At 52.5% G+C, this 13,651-nt stretch overlaps 1 protein-coding gene across 9 annotated transcripts in view; it reads right to left on the reverse strand.

Annotated features, from left to right (window-relative positions):
- Positions 1 to 13,651, reverse strand: part of AIFM3 (apoptosis inducing factor mitochondria associated 3) — a 35,230-nt gene that overhangs the window by 17,728 nt on the left and 3,851 nt on the right. For all 9 annotated transcript variants that reach the window (XR_008972386.1, XR_008972387.1, XM_057411256.1 and 6 more), the window contains exons 2-4: positions 8,941 to 9,081; positions 4,108 to 4,321; positions 1,318 to 1,427 (exon numbers count right to left, since the gene is read on the reverse strand). Coding sequence is in view for 7 of the 9 variants with exons in the window: in XM_057411271.1 (XP_057267254.1) it covers positions 1,318 to 1,427; positions 4,108 to 4,321; positions 8,941 to 9,081 (465 nt within the window). In the remaining 2 variants the exon portion in view is untranslated. The remainder of the gene's footprint in view (positions 1 to 1,317; positions 1,428 to 4,107; positions 4,322 to 8,940; positions 9,082 to 13,651) is intronic.

Here is a 13,651-nt window from a genome sequence, read left to right on the forward strand (position 1 = left end):
CAATCCCAGCTGGAATGCCCTCACTGACAGTGCCCTTCCAGCACATGGGAGCACAGCTCCAGAGCTGTCTGCTCTGCCTGGAACATAACCTTGCTCTGTGGCAGGGCCTGGGGCTGCAGCCTTCAGGCTCTTGTCATCGCCTCCACAAGCCCCAGGAGCACGCAGAGCAAGCAGCGCCTCAAGCAGAGCACCACTTGTTTAGAGCAGGCGTGTTTCAGAACAGATCCTGGCACCGCATGGGGCCTGCCCACTGCCAGGGAAGCACAGGACATGCTGGAGCGACCAGCTCGCTCCTCACAAGTGCTTGCTCAGAGGCTGCTACCTTGGATTTAGGCCTTTGCTGCCCAAAAGCTCTTGTTCTCAGCCCTGGGGCAGAGTGAACAGCTACAGTCTGTGCTTGCACCTTCCGTTGCCAAGGGACAGCAGTGCCACATCTCATCACCCACATGCTGGGATGCAGGAGCAAGTCCTGTATTCCCCAGTGAGATCCCTGCATGAGCAGCCAGTCTGCAGTGTCAGGGCTGTGACTGCAGGTCTCTGAAAGGCAGACGGGCTTCTCTGCCCCGAGAGGGGCTAAGAGCATCCTCTCCTGCACCCAGCACTGTGCAACATGGGAACCCACTTCAACACCCCACCATCCCACTTCAACACCCCACCATCCCACTTCAACACCCCACCATCCCACAACAACATCCCAACATCCCACAACAACATCCCAACATCCCACAAAATTCCACCAGCAACATTTCTTTTTGTTACTGAAAGGATCCCATCAGCCCAAAGAACTCCTCCCCACCCCCCCATCAGGATGTGATTTACAGGAGCTGTGGGTTTGTGCGATTTTCTTATGAAACAAAATAAGGGGATGCCTTTTTCCCTTTAAGACATTTTTCAAACTCAGTGGCTGAAACTGGTGAACAGAATGTGAAAAGCCCCATAAAGCCAGGCTTTGCGTGGGGACAGGTAGCTGCAGCTCTTTCATACCATCCAGAGGCTCAGCTCCAGCTGAAGAATGAAGCAGAAGCTGAATTTAACAGTGCCCATGCTAGTTTTTAACTCAAAGTCACCCAAGGAATGCACAGCCCTGTGACAGGCTGTGACAGGCAAGCGGGGCTCACCAGCAAACCAGACCTATGGCAAAGTGCTCCCAGGAGGTTTGTGCACCCCCAGCTCCCTGCACATGCTTTCCCCCAGCGAGAACATACCAAGGTGATGCTGAGTGAGGGCACAGCCCAGCAGAGCAGCCAGATGGACACTGGGCTGGCTCCTGCCAACATTCCGATGCTCTCAGTGCCCCAGGAGGTGACACAGACTGACCTTTGACCAGTGGAGCCCCATAGTGGGGACACTTGTGTCCCACGGCGTGGAACTCGCCGTTCTCCTTGATGAGCAGAGCCTTCCCGCAGCCCAGGTCCACTTCCCGCATCCTGCGGAGGAGGAGCACGGAAAACACATGGCAGAGCACCCGCCACCCCCTTGCCCAGCCCTGGTCCCACCAGGCCCCCCCTCCCCTTCAACCTGCTCACCACCAGCTCTAGGAGAACTACAGGCCTGGATCACCCCTGTCACCAAGCCAGCTTTGGAGCTGGCTCTACTGCTCCCAGCCTCGGCACATCCAAGCTGGGCCATTGAGGGGCAGCTTCTTCATCCATCACCATGTCAGGCGGTGGCCCAAAGCACCACCTCAGTTGCTCAGGAGGTGACTTGAGGTCTCCACCCAAGTGCAGAGGGTCAGAATGAAGCTTTCCAGCACGTAGTGGGAGCAAGAAACCAAACTGGTTCCAGTGTGACACCTCCCCTCCTCACCCCAGTAGAGCTGCCAGGCTGGTGTTCACTCGCCCAAAGCAAACACAACATTTCTCAGGCTTGAAATCCAGGACAGGTGGTTCTGACCCCTGGTGTGCTCCGGCCTTGGGGCTGTGCTCTGGGCCTGGCTACATCCCAGGTCACCAAGGTGGGTCACCTTTTCCTCAGAACTCCAGGCACCTCCATGTACCCTCCTCGCTGCCTCCGGCTGCTGTTTCTGCAGAGGAAATCTCTGCATCCTGGAGGCACTCTGCCTCTGTGCTGCTGCTGGCAGAGCCTTCCAGCTAACCACGGAGGAAAGCCGGGAGACAAGGAGTGAACCCTCATTCTGCAGGCAGCTGGAGCAGAGCCGCTGTTCCCTGGAAACTCCCCCTCTTCCAGCCAGAAAGCCTGTGCCCACTTGGTCTTGATCTGGAACTCCTGGTTGCTCCTGTTGCACAAAGCACACCATCTCTACAGCAAGCCTGGCATGTTGCATTTCAGGTACCGAGTGCATCACTGTACACACAGCAAATCCCACATGCTTAGGAAAGCTATTGGCCACCTGTGAGCCCTGAACACTGGTCATGTACTACAGGTCTCAGAAGAATGGGACTCATTTTGCATGCTCATTCCTATTTGGGTAACATCCCCACAGAGCCCTGTCACTTGCACCCAGGCTAGAGAGACACTTGTCCTGCTCTCTGCTTCACAGCCATGGAGATGAGACCAGGGCCCAATGCACCAGCACCCCTGTACAGCCTTCAAACCCATCCTGGGCAAGTCTTTGTGCAGGTGCCTGCTCCACCTGCATCAACCGTCCCACTGGAGTAACAGCAAACGCTCGTGTCCTTGCCACCACAGGTGAGAACAGCAGCAGAGCTCACCAGGAGCAGAGCTCCTGCCCTTGGGAGCTGTTTTGTCCCAGTAATTGGCAGCCCCGCTCCGGAGCAATGCAGCTCTTCTCCCTCCCTGTGCAGGACATTCGGCACTTGGAAGTCCCTTGGTCAGCCCAAGGGGAATAGAGCAGTACAAGTCCTGCTGCATTCCTCAGCTGTGCAGTACTTCAGATAAACCCTGTGGTTAAATGACAACCATAACTCTATGGGAAGATAGATAAGTGAAAGAGTTTACAACTTACCCAAGGACCTGTGTGACCTGAGGGAGTCGAAAAGAAGACCGGGTGTCTTCAAGGCAGATCGCAGCCACCTGCAAGCTCCTGATCCCACCCTCACTGCAGAGGTTGATTTGTGCTGCGCTGCTCCCTCCTGAGCTATTTACACAGTTGGGAATTTGCCCTGTTGCCCCATTCCACCCCACACCTGGGAAGCACCAGCTAAAACTCGTCTCTGGTCTGCAAAGGACCTTTGCTCAGAGGGCACTGGGGCTTCTTTCTGTCTGTAGCTCACTGATGTCCCTGCAGTGAGCCTGCTGGGAGGCTGGCTGGGCACAGCAGCACCAGAGTTTATCCGCCAGTATCTTTTATGGTTATGCTGAGACCATCTTGGTACCAGAAAGACCAGAAATGATGGCATGAAAGAATATGTTGAGTGCTTGCAGACTCCACCAGCACAAGCACAAGGTAGAGGTGCCTAAACACTTGTGCGGTGCCCTATGTTGCTGCTGTGCCTATGCACGCCCCTGCCCAGCATGCCCCTTGAGAGGAGGGATTGAGAAGGTTTTCCAGGATAGAAAATCCCTCCAGTTATCAGAGTCAGGAGGAGTTCCTTTGGTCTGGCTCATTGCTTACATGAGCTACGGGACCTTCTTGCAGCACCTCTGTTTTCAGCTAGATTCAGCCTGCTTGTAAAAAATCTGTTGTCACCTTGAACTGAAAATGGTGCAAGCCTGTACTGCACTTGGTGGCGTGTTCCAGTACCTGGGGGCACACACAGCTGAAGTGTGAGCCTTCTTTCCAGACCGGTGGCAGCTTCAGCTGCAGAGCTCCCTGCTACAACCACCTGCAGCCAGGTAGGTTTTCCCAGGCTCCAGCCAGCTCCCTCCTCACCATCCCTGTGACCAGCAGAGCTTTTTGAATCATTGAATCATTGAATCATTGAATGGTTTCAGCCTGTTGAGGAATTCTGCTACAGAACATCCCATCTTTTGAAGATGAGGCCCAGTGCAGATCGTGCAGGAGCAGCAGGCTGTCTGGTTAAAGAAAAGTTGTCACTTGTCCATGACGTTTTTGTAAGATGAAGAAAAGAAGCTTATTTTACCAAGGCAAGTTATCATCTCTAGAACCTCTGAAGAACAAGACACAGGGTTCGATTTGGGGTAGAAGGTCTCTCAGTTCTACCTGTAAAAATTGTAGGCACTTACTGTCCATTCTCCAGGTCCTTCACGTGGCACACGGATGCTTCCACCACGTCCTTTGGGTTGTGGTAGGGGTTGCTGGCAATGGGATGCTCCTCGAGATGATAATGCCGGGCAGTCCCGTTGACTTTGTAGATCAGAGGGCTGGCTTTCCCATTGGGTGACATCTCCTCCTTGCTTCTTTCCTTCTCGGGTATCACAACTTCAATTTTTACTTCAACTGCAAGAGCAAACAGATGCCAGAGGTTTTGTGGCCATTCTCCCTCCTTCCCTGGGCTTCAAAAGGGGCTGACACACACCAGAATATTTCTGTGTTGGTTTGCTTGGGAAGACAGAACATTTAGTATCAAACTCAGCTTGATTACCCCAGCCCATTATTCCACTGTTCTTTCTCCATCAAGCACCTTTGCATGCATAGAGTACATATTCTTGAAAGCAAACAACAGTCAGTGCAAAACAAGCCCTCAGTCACAGTTCCTGTCCTGCTTCATGGAAAACAGCTTCAGGCAGCTAAATGTGAGGCATACCAAGGCCATGGGGCTCAGACTTCAGAAAGCCCTTGAATTGTTGGTAGGTTACACTAACTGAACGAGAAAGGCAGAACTGTGTGGTGGGTAAAGATGCTTCAGTAGATGGAGACCATTTAATAAGGCACTAGAAATATTCAAAATTATTTTGCATGGGGTTTCCAGCATGGAGTGAACCTTCAGCATCAAGTGAGAAAATCCATTGGTGAGGCGCTGGCACAGGGTGCCCAGAGAAGCTGTGGCTGCCCCATCCCTGGCAGTTTTCAAGGCCAGGTTGGACACAGGGGCTTGGAGCAAGCTGCCCTAGTGGAAGGGGTCCCTGCCTGTGGCAGGGGTTGGAACTGGATGAACTTTAAGGGCCCTTCCAAAACAAACCAGCCAGGGATTCTGTGACACCAAGGCAGTACCCCCCTGGGTACCTGCTGGGATCTGCGCTACTGCTGTGGAGTTCCAAGAATAAATCTGCTCACAGCAGTATTTTATCTTAATGTTTTTTAATGCACGTTTGAACATTTGCAGGAGCTCCTGCAGGTGCCACACTGCAACAGAGGTTCACATTGTCTGTTGGTTCAGCATGGATACACAGAAAATGGCTTTACTGGATCTGTTCATCAGACACCCCCGGTTAATCCTGCCCCCGGTAGGTCTGGCACTTGGATCAACCTCCCCTTGACCTTTTCTTCCATTGTCTTCTCAAGGGACTTGAAACTAGCAGCGTGAGGCAACAGGGGAAGCTGGGAAGACCCAGCACCCTTTTCTTGTTGCAGGGCTTGTCTTGCTCTTCTGAGGCATGCTGTTCCCTCCCTTTGCCTTTCCTTAACCTGTTTATGTCATGAGCTTTAGTTTTTATCTTCTGCACAGCTTCTCCTGTTCATGACATTTCTGAGATGAGGAAAGCTGAGCAACCTCCATTTTGCTTGAGATGCTTCTTCAGTCTCTGGCACTTACCCCCTGGCTCTCTGTAGAACTCCCTGGGGTTTATTATGAATATTAATGGTTTTAGTTCTATGAAATCCCTGGGAGCTGAGGTGATGGGCTTGACTTTATAATGTGAGAGCTCATCACTGGCTTCCTCTGGTGCTCCTGTAGCCAGCTCACCCCAGACAAGGGGGTGCGAGCGTGTGGGCTCCCCCACCACTGCGGGGGTTGGGGGGCCTGGCAGCACATCCTTGTCTGGCAGGAAGACATGAAGGGGCACCCCCAGCTGTGCCTTGCTCCATCACTGCCGGTGGCGGCATGCAGGGTGGCTGGTAGGGCTGAGGGGTCTCACTGGCTCTGGTGTCCCTTCTGATGGTCAGGGGCAGTTCCTGCTTGTCCCTGGGTCCCCTAGTGCACAGTAAGGGATGCTTCTATTGTCAAACCTGTTCAGTGGTGTACACTGAAGTAAACCAGCTTTTCATAGGGTCTCAGACTGGTTTGGGTTGGAAGGGACCTTAAAGCTCATCCAGTTCAAACCCCTGCCACTGGCAGGGACACCTTCCACTAGAGCAGCTTGCTCCAGGTTGCTGGGCTTAAACCATGACATCTTCCCACAGCCAACAGAGACTTAACACACCACCATGGGACAGGTCTGGGGGCTCACTGTCCCCCCTGGAACTGAGCTCTCCAGGCACCCCCCAGGCTCAACCATGCTGCCTCTGAACTGCAAACCTCGATGACAACAACTTCAGGTGGTCTCAAAGAGACTCCAAACCATTTCTATTAACAATAGCAGAGCTATCAAGAAAGCAATTATGTCAGACATGCCCAGGTCTACCTTCCTCCTCCAGGTGCCCTTTTCAGCACAGGACACACTCCCAAAAAACAGGGGGTAGGGCTTGCCAGCCAAACGTGGGGGCACCTCAGAGCAAAGCATCCCCTCCAGCAGCAGGCAGCATCCCTGTGAAGGGGACACATCCCCTGCTCAGAGTCAAAGGCCCCTCTGTGCGAGGACAAAGTACCCCGCAGACACACCGTGCCGGGCCAGAGCTGCCCCCCCATCACAAGCTGAGCCCAGCAGAGTGCAAAGGAAAATAGCCACCAGGGTTTGGAAGCTGCTCTCTCATGCCTGGCGCAGCGATGGTGCCGCTGCAGCTCACACCAGGCAGCCCCTGCCCCACCTCAGGTCCCTTCACTCTCACCCTGAGCTGGCTGCCTCTCCCGGAGCAGGCGCTGGGATCCCACACAGGCTGCCAGCTGGCAGCTACTGCGGATGCACCACGCTCGCGCAGGGAAAAGCAGGGCAAAAATGATGCAGAGACTGAGAGCAGGGCCTGCGGCAGAGGATCCGGCTGCACAGGGCTCTGCAGCACCGGAGGGAATAGCAGATGACGTCACTGCTTGAATATGATAAATACTTGAATATAATGAATATAATTAAACACTTCAGGGCCAGGACGGGCTCAGGCACTGCTGCAGCACTTCAGCGCTGGTCTCCAGTACAGCCAGCACAGCTATTTACTGTTGCAGGACTCCACTCCCCAAAGCTCTGGTACTTGTGATCTGCTCATCAAGAGTTCCTCCTGGCACACAGCAACGTGTGTGCAGTGTCAAGGTTATCTCGAGATACACTGAGGATGCCCAGGGAGGGGACCGAGTGTCCCTCTCAGATATAAGACGATGGACCAGACAAGGACCTCCTGTACATATTTCAAAAGCATCTAAATGCATTCTGATGACTTCAGGCTGCATCTGAAATAGTCCCTTCATGTCGCAACAGCACTGGTGGAGAAAACAGCCCTGCTCTGTCCCCCCGTGGTTTACTTCTCCTGCATACAGGGGGAAGGTGGGTTTTCAGAAAGTGGGAAGTCAACCGGTGGTGCAGGGGAGAGACAAACAGCACTGAAAGCTGTGAAACCTCTTTGCCAGAACAATCAGCATCTGCAAACACGTTTACCTCGCTGCTTGTATAACCACCGTGATGAGGCTCCGCAGGCATCGGTGTGCTAACCAGGGCTGGGGAAAGGCTTGTCAAAAGCCTTTGAAGTCTGCTAATGAAAGGCAGAGCTGCAGAGAAAGCCTTACATTGCAGGGTGGCATTTTCAGTCATTCAGCCCTGCTATGCAAATACAGCTCTCTGTGAAAATCTGCCCTTCAGGAAATGCGCCTGCAGAGCGCTCTTATCCCCCCACTGGCCCAAGACTAAACACGACTTTGCTGATGGTACATGAAATAAAGTGGAGCTGCCAGCAGTTTGTCACAAGTTTAGCCAACGAAGGCATTTACTACCGGATGCATTTTCACTCCTTAAACAGTTCAAGGAAGGCTATAACCAGTGAGGGTTTTCACAAAAGAAATCTTAGCACTCACAGTGTAGTGTCTGACGCTGCTACCTTGGCTCTGCAGTGATCCATAAAGTCATCACAGTGCAGGTCTAGGGCAGAAAACCACCACATTATTGTGGATCCTGAGTGATTCCCCTCGCACTTGGGCACAAGCACATAACAAGGACAAGGTCGTCCTTCAGCTCCCTCTTAGGTGGCCAAAACAAGATGCAGGATGAGAGCTCTCCTCGTAGGGAGCTTTGGTAACACTGACTGCATCAGCATCCATTTCCAGGGGACCAGCACTGGGGTGATGTGGGTGCTGCTGGGTATGATGAGCTTGCCCTGTCCACCCTGCCCTTGAACACTGCCAGGGATGGGGCAGCCACAGCTTCTCTGGGCACCCTGTGCCAGCGCCTCAGCACCCTCACAAGGAAGAGCTTTTGCCTAAGAGCTCATTTCAGCCTCTGTTCTTTCAGTCAGAATTATCCAAACTTATCCATTTGATCAAACTGTGTCACAGCATCACTGGTAAAGGAGAGTGCGAGGGCACCACACTCATGGCACATGGGAAATCCAGAGAGTGGAGCAGCCGCAGGATCTGGCCTGGCTGGTGGGACTGAGAAAGCACCAGGAAATCAAGCAGTAGGTGATCCTGCTCCTTCCCTGGTCGTTTTCTTCCAGCAGTGACAAAACTAAGGGCTGCCCAGTGAGTGCCAAAGCTGGGGTAGTAAGGAAGGTGCTGGAGCCATGTATGAGGACCATATGGGGACAGACAAATTCACCCTGGGGCATTAGGGGGCAGAAGCAGTGAGGGTAGCGGGGGCATGAGGAGACGGGACAGGGAAGACCCGGCAGGGGGTGTTTGGATGAGTTGGAGAGTGCAACCCTCCCCCAGCACCTCCCAGCACCTCTGCATCCCCAGCACAGCTTCCTGCAGGAGGGAGAGTGTGGAGGAATGTGGGGGGATTAAGGGGCTGGTAATCCTCCCTGCAGGAGCGAAGAATTAACATTCCCCCGGGCAGCGGCTGCCACTGACCTACTTCTCCCCGAGGGATGGAAGCAGTCACCTGGTTTAGGTTTGGAGAAGCATCCTCCCATGGCGCTGGGTGAGGCAGGGTTAGCGGGCAGGTCAGCACGGCTGCAGGCACATCTCGGCTTACACCACTGCTCACTGCTCACACCGGCCTGGGCTCGACGTTGGTCACAACCTGCACCGGGCAGAAAAGCTCCATGAGCACTGGCAGCAGCAGGGAATGTGGGTGCTGCAGGGAGTGGAACTCAAGCCAGCACCTGCACCAAGCCACAGGTGATGGAGCACAGGGGCAAGTCACACGGAGCCCCAGGCACCCTGATGACACGAGGGGGGGGGAGATGTGACGCTGGGGTTGTCGTGCTGGAGTTGCAATGAATTCGGGTGTCAAGTTCAAAACTTCAATCATCCTTTCAAAGTTTAAAGTTCCAAAACCCCTCCAATCCTTCACATTCAGACTTTAATCACTTTCCAAAGCCCTGCCTTTGGGAATTAAATCTCTAGGCATGCAGGTCACAGCCCAAATACAATGGTTAAACCATAAATACATCTCTAGTCAGGTTTGTTTCTTTCATTAGTAGGTGATGGAAAAAGAAATCTACTTTATTGCCCAGTGCTGTAAGTTCCTAAATTCCTCCTTTCCAGTAATGCTCATTCCTGCAGAAAACTCATTCACTTTGAAACAAATTCTTTAGGAAAGGGGTTTCAATATGAGGCCATTTTGCATCAAAACACAATTTTTTGTATTATTAAGGCAAGATTTTTTGATGTTTAAGTGGGACAGGCAAAGAGTCCCCTTCAAGTTGTATTTATCTCATTAAGTGATGGGGCTCTCAGGTAATCACAGACTAATGGAATCATAGAACGGTTTGGGTAGGAAGGGACCTTCAAAGGTCACCTAGTCCAACCCCCAAAGGCTAAGAATTAGAACAAACCTTTTCAGTTATACTCCTTGCCTGAAAACAGCAATATTCACACAACACAAGTGGCAATAAAACAGAACATTGAATTCATTTTGCCCATTCACACCTGCACTTGCACTGACTTGCTCTGGGCTCACCATGTATTTTCCACAAAGCTTTCTGATCTGGGCAGGAAGTTAAAAACGTTTCCAGAGGATATTCTAACACAGGTGAAGAGTGTTCAAGATCTCTCCAGCGAGAAGACGACGCAGCAGCGCCAGGAGGCAGTACCAGGCACTGCAATTGCTCCCTTTTACTTACACCAACTCGAAATACCCAGACTCATCCCTTTGTTTTCAGCTATATCTTTCTAAAACAGACACACTCCTTCCCACAGACCTTCAAACTCCACTTCGGCCATGCATGGTGTGAGCTCCACCTCGGTGCATTGCAGGAGCACCTTCAAAGCCTGATGCATGCTGAGTAAGTAATCCAGGCTATAGAAGAACGAGAGATGGGCGCCCTGCGTGCCGGGCAAAGCAGACACTGAGGAGTGCCAGGACAAAACCAGGACAAACCAGGACAAAGCCCACACAAGGTTACCTGCAGACTACAGAGTGATGAAATGTGCTGGGAGCCACCAAGCGAGCTCATTTGCAAAAGGGGGAACATAAAATAGAGCAGGAAAGAGCCAAGACCTCTTCTCGCAAGAGCAGCAGCACCCAAGGAAAGCAGCACACCAATATATATGCAAATGCAAGAAAATGCCATGTAAGAAGGTACATAAACACTGGAACTTTTGGGAGCACCAGGGAAAAACTGAGCAGTCACATGCAGTAAGTGCTGTACCAAAACTGGCAGGAAGAAAGGAAAAAAGGCTTTGTACCAGAGAGAGACTCAAGCCATTAATGTATCAGTGAGACAGGACAATAAATTAGTGTAAAATATAGAATAAAATGGCATGAAAAGGTTGGCAAAACTGGAGGCAGGAGGTGGGTGCCAAAGAGGAGCCAGTGACGCGGATGAGCTGGGGGCTGGGGGGGGGGGAAGGGATCCAGAACATCCCCAGCATCAATCCAGAAGGGAAAGTAAAGCTGCATAAGCTGCATTTAAGTGAGTTCACACCAAAGATGCTGCTGTGAGCAGAACATGAGCCATGAACAGGAGAGCAAAGAGAAAGCTGAAATGAAGATCCTGTCACCTGCACAGATCCTACACCGAGGTCTGCCATAGCCCAGTTCCCACAGCCAAACCCCCCGGAGCAGCCACTTGCTGCAGGTTTCCTGCAGCAGAAAGTGGACACCGAGCCAGCAGGACAGGGCTATTCAGTTGCCCAGGCAGCACTGGAGCAAGCCCTTGGGATGCTGCACACGTCGGGGAGCACAGAGGGGACACCCACCCATCCACCCCAATCTGCCAGATGGGATGGATGACACAAGAGTGACTCCCAAATGTGCCTCCTCACCTCGACCTCCTCCAACACCCCCCCCCCCCCCCCCCCGAGATATTGATGCGATCTGATGGCCGTGGGACTGGTTTCCAGCTAGCCTGGCTGGTTTTAGAGGGACTGGGGGGATGTCCTGTCCCTAAGTGTCAGCCATTCATCTGAGATGCCTTTGCTTTGTTTCACCTTAAGGACAGCAGTCTGCAGCCATCCCCCCAGGCTCGCATCACAACTCCTGATTTGATCACTGATGCTTCCCCCTGGGCCCTTTGGAGACATAAAACGTGCTCAGGCTGACTAAGCCACCCCCAGCCTCCTAGAGCAGAGCAGTGCATCTCTAGGGGCCCCTCCTTCGTTCCTGGAGCTAAGCAGGCAAAAGCAAGATGGTTTTTGTAGGATTCCAGCTGATGCTAACAGAGAAGGATCCGTCGGGCTGCCCACAGCCTCAGTCTCAGCTAGCGCAGAGATGCTTCAGAAAGTCACCCAAGACCCAGCTGGTTGCTAGAAGGCATCAGCCTGCCCTGCCAGACCAACATGAAACACAATGGGACCATGCCTCTGCTAGCAGCATCCAGAGGTATGGATCTGGAGCTGGATCCTGCAGGAGTCATGGCAAAATCTCCTCTTTGTTAGGGAAGGGAAATAAGCTCACATACAACACGATGTAACTGAGCCCAGGATCATCTGTAGAGCCTTGCTAGCCCTTAAAGGCTAATGCACTGACATATACAAAGTCAGGGAGCTGATGTCCATGCCCCGGTAAACCAGTTCATAATCTGCTCCCTGAGCAATACAGCACTTTGTGCTTCACAGCTGTACAGGAACAGCTTCAGCATCTGCTCCAAGAGGGCAACAAGAAGGCAGGTATCAAAAATACGTTGTGGTGCTGAGGAACATGCTCTAAAAACTCCCTCATGAATGGGGAATCGAATCAGCCCTGCAACAGGCTGTCTGCAAAAGAGGACTCCAGCATCACCCACAGAGAGCACTGCCCAAGAGCATAGAACCAGAGAAACCACCCTGCTCCCAGACAGAAGAAAGATGAAAAACAATCCAACAGGAAAAAGGTAGAAAACAATCCAGAGCTACTAACCCCAAGCACTTCACTGCACAGCAGTAAAGCTGCAACACTGCAACAAGTTTTTACTGAAGGCAAGGGACATACATCTGCTGTGCCTCCGAAATCCTTCCCAAGTGCTACTGTGTTAAGTTTGTAAGTACGTTGTACATTGCACATAAAATTAGTATTCTTCCCCTGAGCATCAGTTTGTGTCTATTGAAACACCCATTTCACCACCTGGGCACCCAGGTCCATCCCATCCAGCTACGCCGTCTCACAGGCGGCATCTGTTTTGCTGCCGTGGCTATTCCTGGTTCCCTGCCTGGAAGCCTCGCACCCGTCCAAGCACTGAGCCATGCACAGGGACATAGGCACCGATCAATGTGCCACCCAAGCTCGCTCCAGCTGGGGATGTCAGCCAGAGACCGCTCCATGGGGAGCACAGAGCGCTGCTCGGGGAGCGAACAGCCATGATTCCCGTGCTGTGGAAGGGGTGCTGGCGCACACGGACACCGGCTGTGGCCTCTCCTGGCTCCTCCATATCCCCTTGCTGAGCTCTTGCCTGCACCTTCCCTTTTCACAGGCATCATCCTGACCCGAGCTGCCCCTTGCCTGGTCCTGGCCAGGTCAGCCCCGGGTGCCACCAGAGGAGAAGCAGTTGTTTTTGTTGGACAAAAGGGGAATTTCACCTCCCTCTGCAGCGCTGAGCATGGGCCCTGGCCAGGTTCCTGGGGCCATTTCTGGCCAGTGATGTCCCGCTGCTCCTGCAGGACCAAGGTTCCCGCTGTGTCTGTGATGTCTCCACCTTCCTTCCCTGCAGCAGCTTTGTTTTTCTAGTTTTCAGTGATTTGTAGTGGAGGTCATCTCAGGCAATGTCCCACAGCTCCATCTTCAAAAGGAGCTGCTGGTTTATAACTGCCCCTGCATACAATAAAATTATTTCTTTACTGTATCTTAGTTCTGTTGCCTGCAAATATGCCTTCTTCTGCTCCAGAACTTTGACCTTCAGAAGCATTATCTGTTACTGCAGATAATTTTTGGACTCACAGCAATATTACCACCATTTGCAGAACTCAGCACTTTCCTCTCAGGACATCCTTCGTGGATGTCTCTGAAGAGTCTATATCACAACACAAGTCATTTCTTTCCTGCTCAGTGTTAAGGACACCTAAAATGGGTCTCACCAACACCCTTGTGCTCTGCACACATGAATCTCACCAGCTGCCACAGTCTACCCAGGTCTGAGAGAAGGCCCTGGGGCTGGGAGAAGGAAGTCAATGCAGGTGTCTGTACTCAGGGATAGCACCCAATGGACACCTGGAGTCTTAGGAAGGCCTCTGAT

Source organism: Pezoporus wallicus, unplaced genomic scaffold, assembly GCF_028554395.1.
Source record: "Pezoporus wallicus isolate ANWC-B61680 ecotype Strahan unplaced genomic scaffold, APGP_CSIRO_Pwel_v1 contig_8226, whole genome shotgun sequence".
NCBI lineage: Eukaryota > Metazoa > Chordata > Aves > Psittaciformes > Psittacidae > Pezoporus > Pezoporus wallicus.